Below are 27464 nucleotides of genomic sequence, written 5' to 3' on the forward strand. Positions count from 1 at the left end.
CAGTCCCACCAATTAATTTATCCCCTTTCACTTTTCACAAATATTAAGAAAATACATTTAATATTCTTTTAAAAAAAAATACTGCTCCCTCATATTCTTTATGTAAGTCGTTTGAGGCTTTTTGCTTTTGTTCAATTTATTTGTCATTTTATATTTTCTATCCGAAAATGGCATTATGATTTACCTCCTTCATTAAGTGTTTTTCTTCTCTTTATTCCCTCATCAGATAATGATCGTAGAATTCAAGACAATTAAACTATTAATAATTAAGGTTAAAAGTGGAAAAAATTTCTTCTTCTTAATGTATGTGTCAATGAATAGGAGGGAGTATTTTATATGTTTTTACTTTTTATAGCCTTGTTTATTATATTCACACATCATTTTCACATTTAAGTGAAACATTGAATATGGCTATTAGTAAAATAATATTTTTATATATTAATTAAAAAAGTGGACTATCTTTTGAAACATTCTAAAATGGAATAAGAGACTAATTTCATGGGATGCAGAGAGTATATAACTATTCATTAAATGTGGGTATGTTAATAAATTAAATGAATCATTTCTCCATCTATATATAAATAATATGGCGGCTAATATACCGGGCATATATTGTAAAACTCTGACTGTTATGCAAAAGCTATAATTAAGTGAATTGAATATAATTTCTTAAAGAGTATGTTTAAGTGGATTGCCTCTATAAATCGGAGACAAAACATTGTTACGTCTATATAATGAGTTTTGCATGCTGAAACAAATAAAATCTAAAAATATTAAAATTTAGAAATTAACAAAACCCATAATAATTTCAATTTTCCCATGAATTCATGCAAATCGGCAGTTGTGTCGTTAACTCGTCGATTTTATTTAGTGTTCCCTTGACATTATAAATCATATTTATAGCTTAAGCATTTTAACCCTCAAATAAACAAGAAAAAAAAAAGGAACATCATGGAACAAAAGCTCATCTTAATAATTCTCTTCATAATTTCCCCATGTTTCACACATAGTGTTAAACATGAAAATGGTGTGATATTCGATATCAGAAAGTATGGCGCGAGACCCAATTCAGATATCAGTCAGGTAATTACTCCATTCGTCCCACCTCACTTGTCCTAGTTCTTTTCGGCACGATTATTTAGAAGAGTGAGATTATATATAGTATAAAACTGCGTAAAGACGTGTGGGCCCATGCATATTTGTTGTAGTGAAAATTGATTGGCCAAAAAGGAAACAAGCCAAAGGGGACAAACCCATAAAGAAAACCACGTCAAGTCAAGTCAAGTGGGAAACAGAAAGAGTATTATATATATAATCATACATTTTTTGATATATAATTAATTTATTTCTGCAATGTGAAATGGAACATAGGCAAATTAAAATACAAATTAAATTTTACAAAAATAATTATTTCTATGACAATGATTGATTTAGGCCTTAACGAAGGCTTGGAAGGAGGCAATTGCATCACCAAAGGCAAGCAAAATATATATTCCACGTGGGATTTGGATGCTAAGTCAAGTCAAACTATCTGGTCCAAACAAAGCACCTATTTTGCTACAAGTTGAGGGCACTGTGAAAGCTTATTCAGAGGTTCACAAATTGCCCGACAAACGAGCCGAGTGGATTACGTTCGGCCATATTGACCATTTTACCCTCGCCGGCGGCGTTTTCGACGGCAGCGGTCAGGCTGCCTGGAAATCAAATGATTGCAAAAAGAATCGAAACTGCATCAAGCTTCCAATTGTAAGTTTACTCCAATAGGCTCATTTTCTTTTTTGGGTAAAAAAGTTGTACTTAATTGGTGTGGATCACACCACTTTACTACCATTTTTCTACTAAAAAGTAAGTTTTTTTAATCTCCGTGTCCAAAAGAAGTGAGCCTAATAAACTGGGACGAAGGGAGTAATTAATTGATCATAAATAAATAAATATGGAATGCACCCGGGCTCACGGTGGGCCCAAATGTAGTTTGGTTCATATTTAATGGGGACGTTGAACTATCACCGATGGTGACATTATTGTAGGGTCACCATAATAAGATAAAATATGTGGAAATAAAATTTAAATGGAAAGTTATGATAAAACCATGACTTGGTATGTGAGCCGCCTCTCTAGGTCATCCACATTTTTATTTTTATTGTGCCACTTGGCAATTTTTAATTGGACATTGAGAAATTGGATTGGATGAGTGTCACGATTGTGGATAGTCTTAGAGCATTGAGAGCACTTTTCCCTAGTACGAGAGGATCAGGAAGGACACACCTCTAATATACCCGTTACTATACTCACACTAAACGCGTGGTAGTAAATGTAGAACAAATAATTGGCTTCGGCTAAAATCAAGTAAATTTTTTGAAGGTCACTATTTTAGGAGGGTTTGCAAAAATAAGCAAATTTGGTGTTCATGGACCACATTTAGACCCATCTTAAATGCAAAATAGCTCAATTTGGTCCAAATGTAGCATATGGATATCAAAATTTTAAATATTTGGCTTATTTCTGCAAGTTCGAAAAAAATTGGCTTAATTTTACAAATTACCCCAAGATCATTAAAATCTTAAAATTCTTATCCCTCCTCACTATTGCATCATCGATCCAAAATATTTGATCAGAATTAGAATGCAAAATGTGAACCAAATAATATAGACTCAAATTCCAAATACTTACATTTTCTAAACTTTGGTGCCACATATGCAGAACTTTGTTGAAAATAACCATCTGCATAAGTCAAAGATTATTATTCAAAGATCATGAATAATAATTCAACGATAAAATCTTTAGCTTTTGATTTTAAGAGATTGTATTTGATTTTAAGAGATTGTAGTTTGACATTTGATTCACCCTTACACTATAAAAGGGTGCATTGTAATCTAAAGAAATATATCAGAGACATTACCAATTCTCTCTACATTCTCTATCATGTTGTTCTTTCTCAACCTAGCTTCTCTCGATTACCATATTTAAGATGGTATCAGAGCAGGTTAACCACCAAAAAGAACCCTACAAATTTACTACACACCAAACCAAAGCAGAAAATTTTTTTCTGCAATCTAGAGAGAGAGAGGAGCAGGTGAAGGGTTGGGAGAGAAGGTGAACAGTAAAATTACTGTTCAAGTACTGTTCAAGTTACTGTTCGAGGTGACGTGGCAGTTACTGTTTGAGGCGACGTGGCAGTTACTGTTTAAGTTACTGTTCGAGGTGACGTGGCAGTTACTGTTTGAGGCGACGTGGCAGTTACTGTTCAAGGTGACGTGGCAGTACTGTTCAAGGTGACGTGGCAGTTACTGTTCAAATTACTGTTCAAGTTACTGTTCAGCATTGTATATTTTTTCCTCCCCTACAAATTTGCTCAACATCAAACCAAACCATGTCAGAACAAGAAACTTCAGACACAGAAAAAACTAGCCACACCCCACCAAATTTCCCGATGGAATTTGCTGCACAATTTGCAGAATTCCCCAAACAAAGCCTCAGAATTCCAGATTCATCGGCCCATAAACCACCAAACCACGACCAACTTGAATCTTTTGGAGAGATTTCCATCAAGGCGAAACTCAATGGGGAAAATTACCCATTATGGGTTAACCTCATGAAACGGGCAATTGCGGGAAAAGGTTTGACATCTCACATTAATGGAGTTTCAAAACCACCCGAAATTGACGATCCCAGCTACACGAGATGGGAGCAACGGGATAACTGCGTTTTCAATTGGGTGATCAACAATATCGAAACCGGACTTGTGAATGAGGTATCACAATACGCAACCGCCGCTGATCTATGGGAAGGATTGGCGATCACTTATGGAAGTGGATCTGATCCATTCCAAATCTATGATCTGCACCGACAAGCCATGACAATCAAACAAGAATCTATGACACTAGAAGGGTTGTGGATCAAAATGCAGGACTTATGGATCTCGATTGATACCACAGATCCGAGTCCGACAGACATAGAGGGATATCAGAAGAGGGAGGAGCGCCATCGCCTCTATCAATTTCTAAGTGCATTGGATGACAAATATGCTAATATCAAGAGGGAGATTATGGACAAGGATCCATTACCAACTGTTCGAAGAGCCTACGGACTGGTACGAAGGCAGGCCACAAACGAGGATATCCTCAAATCCTCTGAATCGCCGACCGTAGGAATCGGGTCCGGACTCGCCGCGGTCAACCACAGCCGACCACCACCGCTCTCCAATCGACCACAGCAAGGAAATCAAACCTGGAACAACAGGAAAGGGGAAATCGACAAGAGCAAACTCGTTTGCACACACTGTGGAGGTAAAAAACATACCAAGGAGGGATGTTTCTTACTCATCGGATTTCCCGAATGGTGGGACGAAATGAAGAAATCAAGAGCTGCGTCCAAAAATCGGAATCAACCGTGGAGCCTGAATGGACAAGCGACGGTGGCGGTCAGCGGCACAAGACCGACGTCAATCGTGTCTGCTGCAACGACTGGCGGGGCGTGGTCAGGCGGTGATACACGAGCCGCCAACGCCGGAACTCCGGCAGGCAACGTCAGACCACCACCGCCACAGACGCGTATTAACGAGGAGAGAGGAGGTGCCCTGGCGGCTAGGGTTCACGAAGGGGAAGGTAATGAGGGGTTATACCTTTTAAACCCCTCACTCATTCACAGCTCTTATTTTGTTCAGACCTTAGCAGTATCCTGCTCTAATTCTGGAACACCATATAAAGACTACCATTGGATTTTTGATTGTGGAGCCACAGATACTATGTCCTTTGATGCCTCGGATTTTATGGAAATTTTTCCTACCCAGAAAAAATATGTTAAAACTGCTAGTGGAAATTTAGCATATGTAGAAGGAGCTGGAACTATTAAATTATCCTCTGAATTATGTCTTCCAAACTGCTTATATATCCCGTCTTTATCCCACAAATTGGTGTCTGTTAGCCAAGTAACGAGAGAATTACACTGTAACTTACTAATGCAGTCTGGCTTCTGCACTTTACAGGATACGAGGACGGGGAAGATAGTCGGGCGTGGCACTGAATATCGAGGACTCTACTATGTGGATAGGATGGCTCAACAGGGTGCTGTGATGCTAACTCAAGGACTGGCAGAGGAACAGACTTGGCTTTGGCATAGGCGGTTAGGACACCCATCCATAGGATATTTAAGGTTAATTTATCCAAACCTTATTACTTCACACCCTTTGAACTGTGAGACATGTTTTCTGGCTAAGAGCCATCGTCACAGTTTTAAACTTAATAATACTCGTGTGAAGTCAGTTTTCTCTTTACTTCACTCTGATGTTTGGGGTCCAGCTCCGGTTACTAGTGATAATGGGTTTAGATATTTTTTGTTATTTGTTGACGATTGTTCTAGAATGACGTGGGTATATTTCTTAAAATCCAAAAGTGAAGTTTTTGAAAAGTTCACCCGCTTCTATAATCTAGTACAAACACAATACAAGAAAAATATTCAAATCCTTAGATCTGATAATGGGGGGGAGTATGTAAATTCCAAGATGCAAAACTTCTTCACTGAAAAAGGTCTTGTCCACCAAACAACATGTCCTTACACACCTGAACAGAATGGGGTAGCTGAACGGAAAAATAGGATCATTTTAGAGATGACTAGAGCCCTTATCATCGACTCCCAAGTCCCTAAATCTTACTGGCCCGAAGCCGTAGCTACCTCTGTTTACCTCTTGAATCGACTGCCCACTCATATCCTAAACTTTAAACCACCCCTTGAGTTCCTAGCTACTCACTCTGAAATACCCTCATCCCTCACACTGGAACCCAGAATTTTTGGATGCACCGTTTATGTTCATATCCCTAAACAAAATCGTACAAAGTTCTCACCAAATGCTGTTAAGTGTGTTTTCCTGGGGTATGGCAAAAATCAGAAGGGGTATAGATGTTATGATCCTGTAGCTAATCACCTATACACTACCTTAAACTGTGACTTCGTTGAAACAGAATATTTTTTCCACCAACATGGGAGTCAGGGGGAGAAAAATGAGATTGTCGACTCCCTAAGTTGGCTCCATACGCCATCCACTGTCCAAACAACCCTTCCTTCCCTACCTTCTCATCCGTCTCAAACTAGCTCAGTGTCATTGCCAAGTTCTGTGCCAGACGTTGGTCCAACAGAGAAGGTTAGCACACCCGCCGAGACATCTACAACACAGGTTCAGTTCGAGATGTCCAGCGAGTCGATCCCACTATCAACCCCATCTTCAAATCCTGAGGTAAGTAATCTCAATAGTTCTCAAGTTAATACTAACATTGAGGAACAGAGGGATGAAGACACTGACACAGAAACTGGAAGGGATACGGATGAAGAAGATGAACGTACTGAGTTGGCAGGTGCCACAGATCAGTACACATTGCCTCCCCGAAGTACAAGGGGAAAACCACCAAAGCGATACTCTCCAGACTGGCAGGGACGGAAGACTAGGTACTCGATTGCCAACATTGCCCAAGGACAACTCACAGAGATGGCACGGGCCTTTGAAGCAGCTCTTTATCAAGAGGAGGATGTACCCCAGACAGTAGAAGAGGCAAGGAGACATAAACATTGGAGGGATGCCATGAAGAAGGAAATGGATGCACTAATTAAGAATGGGACATGGGAAAGATGTGTGCTGCCAGAAGGAAAGAGGCCAGTGGGATGCAGATGGGTTTTTTTCAATCAAAAGGCGAGCAGATGGTTCAATCGAGAGGTACAAAGCTAGGTTGGTTGCAAAAGGATACACTCAGACCTACGGGATAGACTATGAAGAAACATTCTCACCAGTGGCCAAGATGAACACAGTAAGAACACTTCTCTCAGTAGCAGCATGCAAGGATTGGCCTTTGCATCAGTTGGATGTAACTAATGCCTTTCTACATGGAGAATTGGATGACAATGCAGAGATATATATGGAAGTTCCTCCAGGTTATTCCGAAGAGTTCGAGGCAGGTCAAGTGTGCAGGCTAAAGAAGACACTCTATGGATTGAAGCAATCGCCCAGAGTATGGTTCGGGAGATTCTGTTTAGCTATGGCAAAAAATGGCTATAAACAGAGTAACTCTGATCATACATTATTCGTGAAACGAAGAGAAGGAAAGGTAACATGTTTAATCATTTATGTTGATGACATGATTATCACAGGAGACGATGTTGAAGAGATAGTAAACCTGAAGAAAAACTTGTTCCTGGAATTTGAAATGAAAGACCTTGGATCTCTGAAGTACTTCCTTGGAATTGAGATTTTAAGGTCGAAAAAGGGAATCTTCCTGAGACAAAGAAAGTATGTCCTTGACTTACTTGCAGAAACTGGGCTACTCGAGTGTAAACCTGCAGAAACACCGATTGTGATAAATCATGGATTAACAATTGTTGAGGGAGCTGACTTAACAGATCAAGGAAAATACCAGCGCCTTGTTGGGAAACTCATCTATCTCTCCCATACACGGCCCGACATCACATATGCAGTTGGAATAGTAAGTCAGTTTATGCACAAACCCCAGAAGGAGCATATGGAGGCAGCTTTGAGAATTGTCCGGTATCTGAAAGGAACCACTGATTATGGGATTTTGCTTGAAAAAAAGGAAGATTTGGAAGTTGACGGGTTTACAGACGCAGATTGGGCCAGTAACCCAAATGATAGGAAATCTACCGCCGGATATTTTACCTTCGTTGGAGGAAACTTGGTCACATGGAGAAGCAAAAAACAGAAAGTAGTGGCCCTATCAAGTGCAGAGGCAGAATTCAGAGGAGTAAAAAGTGGGATAACTGAAATCCTGTGGCTTCGGAGATTGCTCACAGAAATTGGCTTTCCTCCAAGAAGGGGAAGTCGGCTCTTCTGTGACAATAAAGCTGCGATTAGTATATCTGAAAATCCCGTACAACACGACAGAACCAAACACGTGGAGATCGATCGGCATTTCATCAAAGAGAAGCTCGATAGTGGGATCATTGAACTTCCTTTCATACGATCGGATGAACAGTTGGCTGACATATTGACTAAGGCTGTAAACACAAAAGTCTTCAGAGAAGTTCTGGACAAGTTAAGTATCGGAAATGCCATTACTCAACTTGAGGGGGAGTGTTGAAAATAACCATCTGCATAAGTCAAAGATTATTATTCAAAGATCATGAATAATAATTCAACGATAAAATCTTTAGCTTTTGATTTTAAGAGATTGTATTTGATTTTAAGAGATTGTAGTTTGACATTTGATTCACCCTTACACTATAAAAGGGTGCATTGTAATCTAAAGAAATATATCAGAGACATTACCAATTCTCTCTACATTCTCTATCATGTTGTTCTTTCTCAACCTAGCTTCTCTCGATTACCATATTTAAGAAACTTGAGCTTCAATTTCATGGACAACTCCATAATCCAAGACACCACCACCAAAGACAGCAAGAACTTCCACGTGAAATGCCTCGCGTGCAACAACGTGACGTTCCAACGGCTCACCGTCTCCGCCCCCGGCGACAGCCCCAACACCGACGGCATCCACCTCTCGCACTCGTCGCGGGTCGACATCCTCGGCGCCAGGATAGAGACCGGCGACGATTGCATCTCCATGAACTCCGACATGTCGCACGTGCGCATCCGCGACATCACGTGCGGGCCGGGCCACGGCATTAGCGTCGGCAGCCTGGGCGGCAATGCCGCCGAGAAAGACGTGTCGGGGATCTACGTCACGAATTGCACCTTCATTCGCACCCAAAATGGGGTTAGGGTTAAGACGTGGCCGTCGGGCCCGGCCACGTTGGAGGTTTCCGATTTGCGGTTTGAAGATTTGGTGATGATTGAGGCTAGCAATCCTGTGATTATTGATCAAGAGTATTGCCCCAGTAATCTCTGCGACCGAACCGTAAGTTGCTTCGATTCGTCTACAAAAAATTTGTCACAATTTTTTTTTTTGATCCGTTTTACAAAAAAATTGACATTTTCATTTATAGTAATAAGATCCACACAACTTTACTCACATTTAAATTGAAACTCTTACTCCACCAACAACTTCACTCACATTATATTAAAATCAGTATCATCCACATTCCACGATATGACAATTTTTTTGTGGCCGGGATATGAATATTATGATTTCAAATAATATACATATTCAATTGATTAATATGAGAACTACATTTTCCGTGTAAACATTGCACTGCCAAAATTTTCGTACTTTTTCAAGTACAGTAAATCATATGTTCAGTGCAATATTCTCACATTTTCACAGAAATATAATTCTAATCCACCCCTATATCTCCACTGGAATCTTCTATCCACATTTTGGTACTCCATTTTTTTTTCCTGATTTTTAATCAATTTTCTTCAGTTTTAATTTCTTATATTTTAATATAATTTCATGATTATTAAATAAGACAATTTTTCAAAATTAGTCTTTATAATTATTTTTTATATTTATTTTGCAACTTTTTTAACTAATAATTTGATTATTAGGATAAATAATCTATAATTAGGTATATAATTCTTTTTAAATTACATTTTTAGTAATAAATCTTGATTAGGGTTCACTTGATAATATAATTTTTATTTTTATAATAAATCTTTATAAAATAGTAAAATAAATAGTGGGACACGGTGATATGTACTACCCCTAGCGGTGCGAACTCCTACCTATGAACAGCAAAACCCCATCGTTTCCCCTCCCCAAGTAAGCAGAACAAACAAGCTCATATTAAGTTTCTTTATCTTTTTTTTCATTGTAAACTTGGAACAAGCATGAAGAAATTAACGATACTTGTTTATAACACGTGACTTGCAGAAACCGTCGAGCATTAAGGTTAGAAAGGTGAGCATCAAGAACATCAGGGGCACGACGGCGAAGGCAGAAGCGATCACGTTAAACTGCAGCAAGACTAAGCCGTGCGAGGATGTGGAGATCGGCGATGTTGATTTGAAATACGTCGGAAAAAACGGCCGTATCACCACCAAATGCGCCAACGTTAAGCCTCGTTTTGTAGGAAGGCAGAATCCGCCGGTGTGTGCTTCCCATTTCCATCATCATTCTTCCTTTTTGGGAGCCCATCATCATTCTTCTTGATAGGCCCAAGCCCGTTTGGTATGCGGTATGAGATAATTAAGATGTGAAATATTCGACTCAAATGTCTTTTACTATAATATTTTTGATGGGAACTTTGAAAAGCTAAATTATACTCTCTCCGTCCCATGAAGCAAGACCAAGTTCTTTTCGACACGAGAATTAAGAAATTGATATTTTGTATGTTAAGTGTGGTATGTGAAAAAGTGAAAAGGTTAATAAAGAGTAAATTTTTTGCTATTTTTAGAAACTGGTCTTGCTTCGTGGAACAGACAAAAAAGAAAACTTGGTCTTGTTTCATGAGACGGAGGGAGTATTAGTTGTTCAATTTTGACTCTGATTTCATAAAAACACGCCAATTTTAAAAGAGAAGAGATTGGGATGTTACCCGGTAGATCCTAGTCCTCCGACTAAGTAACGTGTTTCGGTGAGCCACATAGACGTCATGTCACTTTTCAATTGGGGGAAATGAAATTAGTTTTATTTTATAATTATTAATAACTAGGATTCAGTAATCAACTTATGGTTTTTAATTAGTTTTTTTAAATTAATTTGCAAATTTTTAAGTTAGAAACATGATGAATACTTCAAAATAGTATATATAATTTTTTTAAATGCAAAATAGTCTGATTGGATCTAAATGTGTGACCCATATACGTTAAAATTTAAAATAATTGACTTATTTTTGTAATTTCTAAAAAAATAAATTATTTTTGCAAATCACCCTAAAATAATAACCTAAAAAAATTAAACTCGAAATGAATAATTAAACTTAATTGATACTCCCTCCGTCCCACGAATCTTGACACGTATTCCTTCTTGGACCGTCCCACAAATCTTGACACATTTTCAAGTAGGTAATAATTAGTCTAAAAATAAGGGGTCTTAATTACATTCTATCTCCTACTTTATCACTTTTATACTTTATTACCTACACACTTAAGACACTAATCTACAACTCTTTAATTCTCGTGCCGAAACCAAACGTGTAAAGATTGGTGGAACACAGAGAGTAATACATTTCCCTTCAATTCGAGCCCAACACTATATCCCAATACATCGGAACTCGTTATTTCCTTTCAGTAAGATATTAGTTGGGTTTTGGGAAGTCTAAGATTGTTGGGCCCTCATTACTTTGAGCCCATCCAATTATTAATAAAAAAAATTAAAAAAACCTAAACCAAACCGATAAGTTCTTGAAGTTTTTGCCAAACCTCACAGTCATGGCTGAAATCAGTCATTGTTATAACTTCTTTTATCCAAACAACCTTATGCTTCAAAGGTAAAATCTCTATACCAAAACAGCAAAGGCCTTAATGCAACAAACATGTTTTTGGAATTAGTACATTTTGAAACTTTGGCATATTTCTTGGCTGAGTTCTTGAAGGTTTCACAGGCGTCAAATGGAGAAGACAGTGTGGCTGTTGCAATCCAAGGTTTGATCAAGAATTTGAGCAACACTACTCAACCTAAGCCCAAAATATTCAAAGTGGATGATCGCTTGCGCAAGGTGAATGCAAACGACTATGAGCCGAGGATCGTGGCTCTCGGCCCCATCCATCGAGGGAAACCTCATCTCGAGGCGATGGAGCAGCACAAGCTGAGGTATCTGCAGCAACTTCTGCGGAGAAGAGATGATCTCACCATAGCAAAACAGGTCCAAAAAGTGAGTGAAAAAACAGAGATGGCCCTCCAATGCTACTCAACACCTCTAAATGTCGATGCAGATGAGTTTGTGAGAATGCTGCTTCTTGATGGCTGCTTCCTCATCGAGCTCGTGAGAAGGCACGTGCAGGTCTCTGAGGCCTCGACAGAGAAAGACCCCGTCTTCGAGCCCACGACACTCAGCCAGATCACACATGACCTGATGCTGTTTGAGAACCAGCTCCCTTTCTCCTTGAACCACCTCTTCAACATGATCAAAACAGAGCATCTCTGTTTTCAACTCAAACTCTTTACATAGGTGAACATAGGAACTCATTAGCCCACATAAACTCTGCCTCGGAGCTGAACGAGGCCGGAATTCGCCTCAGACAGTCTGAAAACAACCTCCTCACTTTCAAGGCCGGAGTCCTCAAATTCCCACCTCTGCAAGTCTCAGGTAAGACAGAGTCCCTGCTGAGGAACTTGATGGCCTACGAGCAGCTCTGCCTCGATGATGATCACCCCAAACACGTGACAGACTACGTGTTCTTCATGAACTGCCTCATCAGATCAACGGAAGACATTGAGATACTGCGACGCAGTGGGAGTGATTCCTCTCGACCCGTGTAGCCTAATCCCGGCCTCCTCCATCTCCGAGGCAGAGCACGTGTGGTGCACCGTGTTGCTACCGTTGTTTGCAGTGAATGAGAATGAGAAGAAAGAATCATAAACTAGGCCTATATCACTATCAGTTGAAGTTTATGATTCTTTTTTTTCCACTTTATTTTTTATTTTTACTGCTAGCTAAAATTCCAAGGTAATTTACTACGAAAATGCAATTTTGCAAAGAGGTAAAACAAATCTTTAAAAATAAATATTTTCTCCTAAATAAGTTTTATTGTCTGAGATTTGGCTGTATCGTTCAGTTAATTAAGTTATGCTTTCTTTTGAGCTCTAGATTTTAATTTTAAAAACTAGTACACTTGATGCATCATGATTCAACATTACTAGAAACTGTTGCAGTGTATTTGGCTTTGAAGGAAGACAAATTTTTGAAGTGATTTTTTACTTCAATCTTTTACATTAGATAAACAGTTGATAAGATTACAAATGATTTTCTCCCTACATACATACATAGTTGAATCACATTGAAATCAAACGCACTCTCATCACATCATTCCTCTGCTCATAAGCAAGTATAGCAAAAACAGTTTGTGTTAAGGTGAGCAGCAGCAGCACTGCAGCAGCAACGAACTTGATCACGGACCACGGACTATTGAAGTAGTTTCGCCTCAATTTTGCCATCCATTTCTTGTGCCGGCGGCCACAATGCCTGTTCAAGCTCACAAAGACATCAGAGTAGCAAAAATCTGATGATCTGATGAGAAAGTTTGTCCCCAATCTGTTAAACATTAGGCAGATGTTGTCGTCCCCTCCTAGGAAGTTACTAATGATCCCACTGCGTCGCAGTATCTCAATGTCTTTCGTTGATCTGATGAGGTAATGCATGAAGAACGCGTAGTCTGTGACGTGTTTGGGGTGATCATCATCGAGGCGGAGCTGCTCGTAGGCCATCAAGTTCCTCAGAAGGGACTCTGTCTTGCCTGAGACTTGCAGAGGTGGGAATTTGAGGACTCTGGCTTTGAAAGTGAGGAGGTTTTGTTTAGACCGTCTGAGGCGAATGCCGGCCTCCTTCAGCTCCGATGCAGAGTTTACGTGGAAAAAGAAATGAAAGATTTAAATGGTGAAATTTTGTTTATCCTTCATTTTCTCATGATAAATTTACAACCAAACAGAACACACCCTGAGTTGAAAATGGAGTGAAACATTGATAGATTAGGCCTAATAGATGATCCTGGAGTGAAAATATACACAATACTCAAATTCAAATTTAATATTAAAAAAAACTACCGGTTCGGCCCGAAAATCGATTGTTCAAACTGGACCCTGAACCTCCATACTCTGGCAGACCGGTTCCAGTGAACCGTGAACCGCCGATTCACGACCTTTGGATAACCCTACTTGCAATCAAAATTGACGAACTGGACCGAATTGATCGATTTAACCGAACCGAATATATTTATATTTTTAATTTTATTTATAATTTATGTTTTTTTTTTTAATTATTTTTCCCTTGTTTTTTTCATTTTGATTTTCCCTGCAACTTTCGTTGACCAAAGTGCAAAATTGTGAAGACACACACAGTCGGCGTCAATTTCGTTGACCGAATCCACATTCACGAAATTTCACATGAACTTTCTTAAGCATTAATTTCTTTATCCAAAGTAAAGTTCTCGGAAATTGACTTAATTTCCGCCACAAGATTCGCTTTGTAAAATACTCCAATAATTCATATTAAGAGGGGATGAAAGTTCTTTTACAAGAAATGTAACAAGAAGAAATCAGCTGCAGCAACGTACAATATCAACGCTTTGGCTTCGTGTTTCAGCTACTCAAATCTTGTAAGTTTCAATAACAAATGAACCTATGCAGATTGCTACATGTTCAATATTTTTATGGGGTTTTCTTCTTCTGCAGCATATATAATTTCTGGTTTCTTGGCTTAATTCTTGAAGATGACAGAGGAGAGAGACAGTGTTGTTGTTAGGATTGAAAACTTGCTTCATCAATTGTCTACTTCTCTCACTCCCTCAAAGCCTATCATAGCCAAAGTAGATCAACACCTAAGGCAAGTAAATGAAAAGGATTTTGAACCCGAATTAGTCTCCATAGGCCCAATCCATCGTGGGAAAGATCGCGTTAAGGCCATGGAGCAACACAAATTGAGGTATCTAAGAAAGATGTTGGGAAGAAGAGATGAGTTGAGTGTTGAGAAATGTGTGTTGGAAGTGAGGAGCATGGAGGAAAAGGCTCGCCTTTACTACGCGAAATCAATCAGTCTTGATCAAGATGAGTTCGTGGAGATGTTGCTTCTTGATGGGTGCTTTGTGATTGAGCTGCTGAGAAGCTATTGGTTTAGTGATTTGAGAGACATGAGTGATCAAATATTTCAATTTAATCACATGTTAGTCCAAATAAGGCATGATCTTCTGTTGTTAGAGAACCAGCTCCCTTTCTTCGTGTTGAATGAGCTTTTCGACATGACAAGGATGGAACATCCAGACGATAACATACACCATCTCCTCCTCTTTCTAGCCGGAGACGTGTTCCCATGGCCGGATTCCTCAATGCTCAACTCGAGTTCAGATATGTTGCACAGTGCTGAGCATCTATTAGGCCTAGTGTATGATTCTTTCATCCCATTCTCATTCTCAGCCAAGTGCTTCACTGAAAACAACGGCTGCAACACGGTGCACCACACGTGCTCTGCCTCGGAGATGGAGGAGGCCGGGATTAGGCTAAAAGGGTCGAAAGGGATGAGTCTAAGGGATATCAGTTTTGCCAAAGGAGTCATAAAACTCCCACCATTATGCATATCAGATAAAACTGAGTCCATGTTGAGGAACTTGATCGCGTACGAGCTCTGCTTCTTCCCTGATGATCATCCGAGGTATGTGACGGATTACTTGTTTTTCATAAATTGTTTCATCAGATCCACCAAAGATGTTGAGATACTACGACGAAGTGGGGTCATCAGCAACTTCCTAGGCAGTGATGAGATGATCTGCAGCATGTTCAACAGATTGGGGAAGAATGTTGTGGTTTCATCATTGGATTTTTGCTACTCGAATGTGTTTGAGAGTTTGAACAGATGTAAACGGCTTCGACGTGGGAGATGGATGGCAAGAATGAGGAGGAATTACTTGAAGTATCAGCTGCTGTGCTTCTCATACTAACCTTTTTTTCATACAGTTGTTTCTATGCTTTCTTACAAGAAATGGTAACTCTTTTATGCAAAGTAAACATGTTGTGTGTTGTAGCTTGCAAGTTTATCTTAATAAGTAATGAATATTGGCTTTCTTAACATGTTGTGTGTTGTAGCTTGCAAGTTTATATTAATAAATAATGAATATTGGCTTTCTTGTTTTTGTTTGTAGGGTAAATATCACTTTAAACCTCAAACTATTTTCGCACTATCAATTATATCCTGAATTATCGAAAATAATTTTTTAAGCCTTGAACTATCGATTTTGTATCAATTGTATACCACAAAGTATATGTTTTCAAATAGTTTTAACTGTAATTTTCAATTTCTAATATTTTTTTGTTTTAATTTTTGTAATTTTCAATTTTTAATTTTTTCTATTTTAATTATCACTATTTCCGTCCCACAATTTAGTATCCATATTTTCATTTTAATCTATCCTCTAATTTAGTATTCATTTCTATTTTTAGTAAAAGTACTCCCACAACCCTATAAAATGTTGGCATCTTACCTTACTCCAATTTAATCATTCTAACACTCTCATAAATCTGAGACACTTATTCAACTTACAACACATTCAACCACTTTATTAAAATTCGTGTCATTCTCAATCTCAAATGGATAGTAAATTGTGGGACGAAGAGAGTATAATTTTTGAATTTAAATTTAATAAAAATTTTAATTTTAAAATTCGATATTTATTTTAATCTTAAAATATACTCTCTCTCCGTCCATAATATCGTTGTCATTTTTATCGTTTTAGTCCGTCTGCAAAATCCTTGTAGAACCTAAACTCTATTCACAACAATATTCACTATTATTAACTACTACTATTTATCACTTTTTTAAAATCAATGTCGTCCACGAAATCGCAACGATATTGTAAAAGAAGGCAGTATTATTTTTGATAAATACTTTCTTCGTCCCTTCTCAATTGACCTAGTTCTTTTCGACACGGTTATTAAAGAGACTGATATTGTAGTGTAAAGTAATATAAAGTAAATGAATTCATATCTTTTGTAGTGAAAATTTATTACTAAAAAAAATTGGTCAAGTCAGGTGGAACAGGCCGCAAAAAAAATTAGGCAAAGAAAACTAGGCCGAGTGAGCTGAGGCGAAGGGTGTAAAATTTATAGAGTTCATCATTGAACCTCCGCCGCGGATGGGGTGACTTGGAGCAACCACTATGGGGGAAAGTTAGGAGGCAGTAAAATTACTTCCTCCATTGTGGGACCGTTTACGTTGGAAAGCAAATTGAAGGAAGCAAATCAAAGCAAGTGAAATTGCTACAAGTATAGCAAATGGTGGCCCCCTTCTTTAATTGTATGATTTGTTGTGCGTGTCTTTTGTTTGAGTGGATCAAATGCTGAAATGTGTTTCGAAATTCAATTTTTTTTTTTGACAAAATGGCTTCGCAAAATGTGTTTTGAAATTTATATTTTTTTTGACATAATTATATTAATTTTAAATTATACTCCCTCCGTCCCGGTCAAGACGCTATATTTGCTTTTCGGTACGGGATTTAAGAAGTTGTAGATTAATGTTTTAAGTGTGTAATAATAAAGTGATAAAGTAAGAGAGAGAAAGTAATAAAGTGATAAAATAAGAAAGAAAAAGTAATAAAATGATAAAGTAGAAGAGAGAAGGTAATAAAGAAAGTACTTAATTAGTGTTAATTAAGTATTTAAAATTCCTTATTTTTGTCAAATATAGAAATGTAGCATCTTCGTTGGGACGGCCCGAAAAAGAATATGTAGCATCTTGGGCGGGACGGAGGGAGTATTTTTTTATTTAAAAAATAAATTTATTTGTGTAATTATATAAATTTCATTGAAGTAAAATATTATACAAAAAATAAAATACATAAATAATATATATGTATATATATAGTGATAAATATAAGTAATAACGATAGTGGGGTCCATGAATAATTAAATACTCCCGCCGTCTATAAAAGAACTTCTTAGGAGGGAGTGACACAGATTTTAATAAAAATTATTGTTGAGTGTATTGAGAGTGGAGAAAATGTAGTTGAGTGTATTGAGAGTGGTGAAAAAGTGTTATATTGAGAGTTGTGAAAAGTGAAAAGTAAAAGTAATTATAAGTAATGGGGGGATAGTCCAAAAATAGGCAGAAATTTTTTTTGTGAACGTCCAAAAAGAAAAGGTAGGAAGTTCTTTCATGAACGGATGAAGTATGAAATCGTGGCACAATGAAGAAAATATGAGATAGTTGAAAAATGAGATAGAACGTTGTTGAGCTGACATACATATGAGTCATATGTATGCTCTTAGGGTCAGGGGCGGATCCAGGATTCAATGTTAGGGGGGGCTGAATCTATTGGACTACGGTGTTTGAAAATATTTACACGGGGGTTCGGGGGCGGGAGCCCCCGAAGCAAATTTTTTTGAGCATTCCGTACACTTCATTTTCATGCATTTTTTCAACAATCACTTAATATAATAAGATAATTGTTCGCAATTCAATTAATTCAACATCAAGTAGATTGAAAGCATATAAAGACGTACTTTTATTCATTTTTCTTAAAAAAAAATTGTTTCATCTTCTAAACAAATAAACTAATTTTCATTGTTAGTAATTAGTAATTTTACTTTTACCTTTAGAATTGACTCAAATTTAACATTAAAAATTAACTAAGAAAGAAAAAATGATAAAAATAATATGGATAGTTGGATACTATAAATAACTCAATGTGTTGAGCAATTAATATGGATAGTTGGATACTATAAATAATGTATTACTATATTTTTTCTTGTATTTTTCTATTTATATACACATATATAGATATAAAACAAAATAATAAGAATATATATATATATATATATATATATATATATATATATATATATATATATCTACTCCCTCCGTCCCAATAAAAGTGGCCACTTTTTTTTGGGCACGGAGATTAAGAAGGGGATTGTTATGTTTTAATTGAGTGTGACCCACCAAAATTAGTGAGTAATTTTTAGAAAGTGGCCTACAATTGTTGACCAAATTAGTAAGTAATTTTGACATTTTTAGAAAGTGACCTACAATTGTTGACCAAATTAGTGAGTAATTGTTGACTTAATTAAAGTAAACTTTTGCCATTTTTAGAAAGTAGCCACTTTTAATGGGACACCCAAAAAGGAAATGTGGCCACCTTTATTGGGACGGAGGGAGTATATTATAAAAAATAAAATAAAAATAAAAAAAACTTAAAAATTGGGAGGGGGCTGAAGCCCCCCTAGCCCCCCCTGGATCCGCCACTGCTTAGGGTGGATGCTCTTAGGGTGGGAACCACTGTTGAGTAGCATCGTAGTGGATGCTCTTACTCTTAGGGTGGGAACCACCTCTACATGGCCTGCAAGCTGTGAATGCTATTATTTCTTTGTAGAGTTTGCCTCAATCATTGACTTAGATAAACATCTCTCATGCTTCAAAGATACAGCACCTCAAAGCTTCAAATGATCCTTTATGTGAGCTCACATTTCTCATAGATGGAAAATTTCTGGAGGTTAGCAAAGTTACAGCAAGCATACCAAGACGAGATCTATGGTAAGATTTTCTTCATATATATCAGTTTTTTAAGCTACAACTCCAAATCATTACTATGTTTTCTGTTTTATCGGATGAAAATCACGAATATTTTTTAAGCAAACATCTCTCTCTCTATAACCCATACACCCCTCCAATCTTTCCTATATACAAATGAATCTGATAGTTCATTTTTTTTTTTAACTTTTTCTGCAATTTCGATTTATTGTGATTTAATTTAATTTTTTATTTATTAGTAATTAGGATTTACCAATTTAATTAATGCGTGTAATTAGGATATATATATATATATATATATATATAATTTATTTTCATTTTGTTGTAAAAAATAATACAGAGTAATAATATTTTATTTCAAAATATTACCTTTAATAAAATTATATACTTATTTGTGAAAAGTGATATATAGATTAGCCATAAATCTTTAGGATAGAATTACATAAAAATAAAAATAAAATTATAGTATATTTTTTATATATATAATTAGAACTATGGGTTGGATCTAGATCGAGTCTGGATCTCATAACTCCTACTTCATATCTAGGTTCAAAAATTTTAAGAATAGTCCAAATTCAGTTTAAATTTATCGAATCTGATTTTTGCAAGGTCCAAATCAAAAAAAATAGAATCTGGTTCAATATTCACTATCATCCCTAATAAGAGAACTATGGGATATTGAGTTGGATGAAAATATTTTATGTGAAAAATTAGTTTAAATTTATTATTATTATTATTATTATTATTAGAAGCTATGTCTAAAATGACCTCACCGAAATAATCGGCAACCCGTTTGATCTTCTGTTTTCTTTTTGGGCTATTTCCTTATTCGTCTTTTGTTATTTATAATTAGATGGGCTCAAACTTATGAGAGTCCAAGCTCAGCCCAATATTCTTCTTTTGCTGTTTTTAATTGAATGGGCTCGAATTACTGAGGGCCCAAGATCAAGCCCAATAATCTCATCCTACCCAAAATATAACCCAATTTATGACCTAGAACTTATGCTAGCGGTGGCAGGCCAAATGGGATCCTCTGTACCAAAATATAGTGTATACCACGTGTACCACTTTTTATTTTTTTATATTTTAAAATTATTTTTTATTCAATTTTAATTTATTATGCTTTTATATAATATAAAGATAATTAACAAGGGTTCACTCATCCATTTAGGGTTTATAATTATTTTTTTTATATTTATTTGAATTAATAATAGAATATTTGGGTTCATTTAATTCAAAGTTAGGGTATATAATTTTTTAAATTTATTATTTGATGTGAAAAATTAGTTTAAATTTATTATTGTTATTATTAAATTAGAAGCTATGTCTAAAATGACCTCACCGAAATAATCGGCAACCCTTTTGATCTTTTGTTTTCTTTTCGGCCTATTTCCTTCTTCGTCTTTTGTTATTTATAATTAGATGGGCTCAAACTAATGAGAATCCAAGCTCAGCCCAATATTCTTCTTTTGCTGTTTTTAATTGATGGGCTCGAATTAATGAGGGCCCAAGCCCAATAATCTCAGCCTACCCAAATAGTTAGACCGGGGAAATATAACCCAATTTATGACCTAGAACTTATGCTGGCGGTGGCAGGCGGGTTTGTAATGAACTCGAGCTAAGTAGTAATTTTATTACGTAAATTTTTGCTTCTCATACAACTTGCACTTATATACTTCATTTTATTTAAGATGATACGTTTATCTACTAAAATAATGCATTCACAATAATCTTTATAATCGTATAATTGAAAATACTGATCGTTGGACGTCCAAGGTCCAACCAATCTCACTGAATTTGAACGCCCAAACGATGAGTAATTTTGGCGTCCAAAGGTCCAACCAACAAAAATAAAACATGCAAATTAACCAAATTAACAAAATATGAGTTCCATTTTCCCATTGAATTTGGCCTATATTTTAGGTCAATTAAAATGGGTCGAATGGATTATTGTAAATTAAGCAACGCAAATTCTCCTGTGCGACGGTCGCACAGGAGTGCGACGGGTTGACCCGGCCCAAACCCGCCCTCCTGACCCGGAACCCGCCCAAACCCGGAACCCGCCCAAACTCCTAATTATTACATTTGTGCATAACAATTGTTACTTTTCATAAACATAATATATACATTTGTTCATATAAATGTATATTGATATGTATAATGTTTTATATTGAATGAAGGTAAATATTTATATTAATATAAGTATACATTTGTGCGACCAAATGTATATCTTATGCTTAGGGTTTAGTTTTCACCTATTAGGGTTTAGTTTTCACCTATTAGGGTTTAGTGTTCACGCTTAGGGTTTAGTTTACAGGGTTTAGGGTTTAGTTTATAGAATTTAGGGTTTAGAAAATATAATACTGTATATTAAATGAAGGAAAATACCTATATTTATATAAGTATACATTTGTGCGAACAAATGTATATATCATGCTTATTAAAAGTAACAATTGTTATACACAAATGTAATAATTAGGAGTTTGGGCGGGTTCCGGGTCAGGAGGGCGGGTTTGGGCCGGGTCAACCCGTTGCACTCCTGTGCGACCGTCGCACAGGAGACCAGCCCATTAAGCAAATACCAAAAATGAAAAGCTCTTAATTCACGAACAGTTTCCATTCACTTAAGCTCATCTTCCAATTCTCTCGAAGTAGGCCTTTCCTCCACTGCTCCGCCACTCTCCTCATCATCAACAGCTCCAGACACCGAATCTCCCCCATTTTCCGGCGCCCTCCGCCACCGAAGAAGTTGGAGCAGCACCGCTTTCGCGCGGGGAAGAACGCCGGCGCCGCCGCGCATGAAGCCGGAAAGCGCGCGGTTCCCATCTACGTGGTGCTCGTAAACTAGTAAGGGAAAACTCGTCTCCAAACAGAAGCCCGAAATCCTAATTACATTTCCGCCGCGAAGAGAGCGACGGATCACCTCGTCGATGAACTGTTCGATTTTCGATTCCGGCACCAGCGACGGAATCTTCATCACGGCGGCCTCTCGATTATTCTCGAAGGTTCCGCGGTAGAATTCCCCCCGCTCGCTGTAATTGTTAGTGGCGTTCTCCATTTCCTGAGCTGTGTATATTTTGAGGTGCGCAGATCCCTCGCGCTTGGATAGCTTCTCCTTCAATATGTTTCCGCCATTTCTGTCGAACAAGCTCATTCTGTGGCGCTCGAGCTTCCTTCTCTGATGCGACCAAACGATCCAAGTGCTCGCGAAGAGGGGCGGGAGAACCAATGCCCCCAATAAGTAGGGAATTTTAGAGTCGATGTAGATTCCATGGCCGCTCCGCAAGGCGTCGGAGGTAGTTTCGGTGAGGGAGGAAGAGAGGGTGAGAAAGAAAATCAGCAACTTGAGAAGCTTCGAATTGTGGAGAGAGATTTTGAGAGACATCGTGGAAGGTGGTGAAAATGGTGAAACTAAGTAACTAAGAATATGAGCATTGGGGGATTTAGATAGGGGATCGGAGGGAGTTGGAAATGATGTCTATAAAAGCCGGGACGGAGGGAGTAGTACTTTTTTATGGAAACTTCAAAACATAGCGGAAGTAATATACTCCCTCCGTCCCATAATAAGTGGCCACATTTTCTTTTTCGTCTGTCCCACTATAAGTGGCTGCTTTCTAAAAATGACAAAAGTTTACTTTAATTAAGTCAACAATTACTCACTAATTTGGTCAACAATTGTAGGCCACTTTCTAAAAATATAAGTCAACAATTATTCACTAATTTGGTCAACAATTGTAGGCCACACTCTATTAAAACATATAACACTCAATTTCTTAATCTCTGTGCCGAAAAGAATGTGGCAACTTATTATGGGACGGAGGGAGTAGTACTTTTTATAAAATCGCCGACAAAAAGACTGAAACTTATCCCATACCCCAGTACCCCACCTTTGATTGCGAAGATACTTTTTGGTTAGGATTTTTGATGGAACATTAACAAATCTAAATATTTTATTATTTAAAGCTTAATTAACAATCAACTTAATCAATATAATTTATTGAAGGTTTTATCGTATATTATATTTTATATTTTTTTTCCTCTTTCTTATGTATCCATGAATTGCATATTTTTATATTTATTTTATTTTTGTTCATCTTTTTATTATTTTTTCTTTTTAAACTTGTGAAATTCGCCCAATTTTAATATATTTGATATCATATCAAATTAAAGATTAAAGTTCACGACAAGAAATTTAATTTGATATATTTTATGTAGATAATGAATTTCAGATTTAAATACATGAGGACTGGTTTTTTATGGAAACTTTTTTATGTGAAACTAAGTAACTAAGATTATGAGCATTGGGGGAAGTAATATAGTACTCCATACTTCATCTAAAAAGACAAGACAAAAGTCATACCCCATGGGCCCATACCCCACCTTTGATTGCGAAGGTACTTTTTGGTTAGGATTTTTGATGGAACATTAACAAATCTAAATATTTTATTATTTAAAGCTTAATTAACAATCAAATTAATCAATATAAACATGAATAATCAAATTAGTTCAGCAAGTGATACGGAGCCACCTTTGGGCCTCCTAATTTTTTTTTAATTTTGTAAAAAAAAATTAGTAATGTTATTTTATTATATATACAGTATAAGTACATAAAGTAGGAGGATTTGTTGTTAAAAAATTCCACATAAAATTTATATGTATTTCAGATTTTTTTAATCTATATTTATATGTAATAATTTTATATTTCAAATATTATTTTTGAAAAAATTCACATATATATACTTCAATTTGAATTTTTTAAATAAATAAAGTAATCCACATCAATTACTCAATAAAGAACTTGACTCTGAAAACACATAAATTTTTAATTTTATATAAAATGTAATAATAACTATTGTTATTAAACAATTTAAATATTTTATAAACAATAGTAAAATTATATTTAAATGTTAACCAGATATAATACTTAGGTGTTATATTTATATGTTCAATATTTACGTGACTTCAAATCACTTAGTTTTTATGAAAAATATGTATTGTAAAGATTTTCATAATGGCATATAACATAGTTGAGTTATGATTTTTTTTTATTTCTAAAGTGTCATTTTTAATTTTTCTCCTATATGAAGAAAACCTTTTTTTTTCATAAATAATAGAAGAAACACATCATTAATGTTGAAGGGGATGAGTAAAAACATGTTCACATTAAAATATTGTTATGGTTCTTGAGGAAGATACAACAAAAATGGAGCTCAGTTCTGGGAAGGAAGAAATGGAGGTCAAGGTGGGTTTAATGGCCAAAGCAGAGTTGGGATTGCATACACGTGGCTGATGGAGTAGATTCAAGTGTTGGAAGTCACGTTTCCTTATTAAACGTTTTATCTCTATTTCTTGTTTTAGTTAAAGTTATTCCATGTCATTTTATTAGTTTTAATCATAGCTGCAGAAATTGGTTAGCTGGGGACCACCTGCCTATATGTTCACTTGTTTGGCAAGGATACATTCATTCAGAAATGAAAACTCAAATTCCTCTCTCAATTTCTATCTCTCTCTGCGCTCTTCCTTCTCTTCTATAGTATTTCTACAGTTTTCCAGTAAATTCACAAGAAATAATTACAAAAAATAGTTGGGTTCGCTACAATTGGTATCCAGAGCCAAGTTTTGCTTCTCTTGAGCAAAATTCTGGGCTGAATTATGGCAGAGGCTACACGAATGAAGGATTTACAAGAGGCACAAAAAAAGCTAGATCAAATTCTACAAGCAGAAACTATGAAACGAGCAGCGGCAGAGGAGAAGATCCATGAGCAGATCATGGCTGTGGATCATAGAGTGGAGCAGAAGATGATGAATATTGACCACAAGTGTGATCATCTCTCCAAGTTGTTGGCTGATATACAACTCCAGCTTTTGAACCTGAACAAAGACAAAGGTAAAAACGATGAGCCTATATTGGGGAAAACACCATTTCAACTACATTCCAGTATCGGTTCAAAATCAACATTCACTCCTTATACTTCTAAGTTTAAATCAGATCAGTCACAGAGCAGTACTGGAAATTCATTTCATAGGGTGGATTTTCCAAAATTTGATGGAACTAACCCTAGATCTTGGATAATTAAATGTAACACTTATTTTAAGCTCACATCTGCTCTTAGTGATGAACACATGATTCAGTTAGCTGTTCATAATTTTGAGGGTAAGGCCTTGCAGTGGTTTCAGAATTTTGGTTATGAGAATATATTGGATATCACTTGGGTGCAATTTCTGGAGGTTGTTGCTTCCAGATTTGATGATATAAGTGATGTGAAAATCATGATGGAATTTAAAAATTTGAAGCAGACTGTTTCTTATTCCCAATATGTGGAGAAGTTTGAAGAGTTGAGGTCATGTTTGATGTTGAGCAATCACATGGCTTATTCTGAGGAATACTTTGTGGCTTGTTTTATTAGTGGTTTAACTGAGGAGATGCAGAATTTTTTGATGCTATTCAAGCCACAGTCCTTGCAGGATGCTATAGAAGTGGGCCAGAAACAGGTGCTCACCTTGGATGCTCTAGCTAAGAGAGTAAAGCCTACTCCTAAGGTTTTTACTAATCAGAATGCCAGTTATAAGCGGCCTGAAGAGTTTGCTATTCAAAAACCACAGTCTACCAGCAGTACTAAGGTCCCTATTAAGTTGTTGACTAGTGCAGAGATGGCTGCCAGGAGGGAGAAGGGATTATGCTACAATTGTGATGATCCCTATGTATTTGGGCATAAATGCAAACCCAAAGTTTTCTATATGGCCATGTCTGAGGAGCAGGAGTTGGCACACATTCAACATGAGTCTGAACATGTAGAATTGTTGCTTCCTGACAATGAACCTATACCTGAATCTGAGGTCTCTATTAATGCTATCACTGGCACTAATAGTACTAAAACTATGAGGCTTATTGGTGAAGTGGGGGAACAAAAGTTACAAATATTGATTGACACTGGTAGCTCACTCAGTTTCATCAAAAGAAGTACAGCTGAGGCTTTGAAATGTGAAATTACTAAGGATTCACCACTTTTAGTTAAGGTGGCCAGTGGACAACAACTCTTGAGCACACAGGTGGTTAATGGTTTTAAGTGGAAGGTGCAGGAACATGAGTTTGTATATTCTCTCAGGCTACTGGAACATGAGGGCTATGATGTTATCTTGGGAAGTGATTGGCTTGAGCATTGCACTCCTATCTTACTTGACTATAAGAAAGTTACTTGCACAGTTCATGTTGGAGGAAAAAGTATTAAGATGCAAGCTGTGAACAAGGTTACTGAATGCCAAGTGATTTCTGAGCCTACGCTATACTCTTTACTACACAAGAACAGGGCAACAGTTGAAGAATTATACCTTATTACTCCTTCCAGCTGGGCTGTAGCAGAGCTTGATCCCCAGTCACCTGCTGCTACTGAGTTGGACTCTCTTATAGAAGAATATGAGGATGTTTTCTCTGAACCCCAGGGTTTACCACCTGCAAGAGGAGTGGAGCATCATATCACTCTGAAGCCTAATAGTATCCCTAAACAACAGCATCCATACAGATCATCACATCACCACAAAGGAGAAATTGAGAAGATAGTTGGAGAGCTACTCAAGGATGGGATCATTCAACATAGCAAGAGCCCGTTTGCAGCTCCTGTTATCTTGGTTAGGAAGAAGGATAACACTTGGAGGATGTGTGTGGATTACAGGTACTTAAACTCTCTCACCATTAAGAATGATTATCCTATACCTATCATTGATGAGCTATTGGATGAGTTGAATGGAGCTCAGTTTTTCTCTAAGTTGGATTTGAGGTCAGGGTATTTTCAGATCCTAGTGAATCCAGCTGATAGGTTCTTGACTGCTTTCAACACACATCAAGGACACTACGAGTTCCTAGTGATGCCTTTTGGCTTGTGTAATGCACCTGCAACTTTTCAGTCCTTAATGAATATAGTTTTCAGTGATCACCTCAGAAGGACTGTCTTGGTATTCTTTGATGACATTTTGGTTTACAGTAAAACTTGGGAAGAGCACCTAGTGCATCTCAGGGAGGTTTTAGAGCTACTAAGGAAGCATACTCTCTATGCTAAGAGGAGTAAGTGTCATTTTGGGCAGAAGAGTATAGAATATTTGGGGCATATTATCACTGGGGAAGGAGTCTCTACTGATCCTAATAAGGTTTCTAGTATGGTAAATTGGCCTATTCCTAAAAATGTGAAGCAGTTGAGAGGTTTTCTAGGCCTCACTGGTTATTACAGGAAATTTATCAAGGGATATGGACAGATTAGTAGACCTCTTACATTATTATTACAGAAAGATGGTTTTACATGGAATCATGAGGCTGAGGTTGCCTTTATCAGATTAAAAGAGGCCATGACAACTGCTCCAGTACTAGCTCTACCAGATTTCACTCAACCTTTTGTTATTGA

At 36.9% G+C, this 27464-nt stretch overlaps 4 protein-coding genes across 4 annotated transcripts; 2 read left to right on the forward strand and 2 right to left on the reverse strand.

The window, feature by feature from the left end:
- Window positions 1-951: 951 nt before the first annotated feature.
- On the forward strand, window positions 952-10133 carry LOC131013175 (polygalacturonase-like). Its single transcript, XM_057941230.1, has 4 exons — window positions 952-1083; window positions 1435-1745; window positions 8336-8855; window positions 9771-10133. Exons 1-4 carry the CDS (start codon window positions 952-954, stop codon window positions 10047-10049), a joined length of 1242 nt encoding a protein of 413 aa, XP_057797213.1. The 3' UTR covers window positions 10050-10133.
- LOC131006172 (uncharacterized) lies at window positions 7082-8327 on the reverse strand. Its single transcript, XM_057933347.1, has 3 exons — window positions 7658-8327; window positions 7398-7532; window positions 7082-7320 (listed from the first exon to the last, which is right to left on the reverse strand). The coding sequence occupies exons 1-3, from the start codon at window positions 8051-8053 to the stop codon at window positions 7129-7131; spliced, it is 723 nt and encodes a 240-aa protein (XP_057789330.1). The 5' UTR covers window positions 8054-8327; the 3' UTR covers window positions 7082-7128.
- Window positions 10134-11373: 1240 nt separating the features above from the next.
- Window positions 11374-15615, forward strand: LOC131013184 (uncharacterized). Its single transcript, XM_057941241.1, has 5 exons — window positions 11374-12005; window positions 12080-12316; window positions 13107-13190; window positions 13308-13400; window positions 14257-15615. Exons 1-5 carry the CDS (start codon window positions 11374-11376, stop codon window positions 15485-15487), a joined length of 2277 nt encoding a protein of 758 aa, XP_057797224.1. The 3' UTR covers window positions 15488-15615.
- A 6076-nt stretch (window positions 15616-21691) lies between these two features.
- On the reverse strand, window positions 21692-24223 carry LOC131006174 (wall-associated receptor kinase-like 22). Its single transcript, XM_057933350.1, has 2 exons — window positions 23344-24223; window positions 21692-22476 (listed from the first exon to the last, which is right to left on the reverse strand). Exons 1-2 carry the CDS (start codon window positions 23396-23398, stop codon window positions 21692-21694), a joined length of 840 nt encoding a protein of 279 aa, XP_057789333.1. The 5' UTR covers window positions 23399-24223.
- Between the last annotated feature and the right edge of the window lie 3241 nt (window positions 24224-27464).

Source organism: Salvia miltiorrhiza, chromosome 1 (assembly GCF_028751815.1).
Source record: "Salvia miltiorrhiza cultivar Shanhuang (shh) chromosome 1, IMPLAD_Smil_shh, whole genome shotgun sequence".
Taxonomy (NCBI): domain Eukaryota; kingdom Viridiplantae; phylum Streptophyta; class Magnoliopsida; order Lamiales; family Lamiaceae; genus Salvia; species Salvia miltiorrhiza.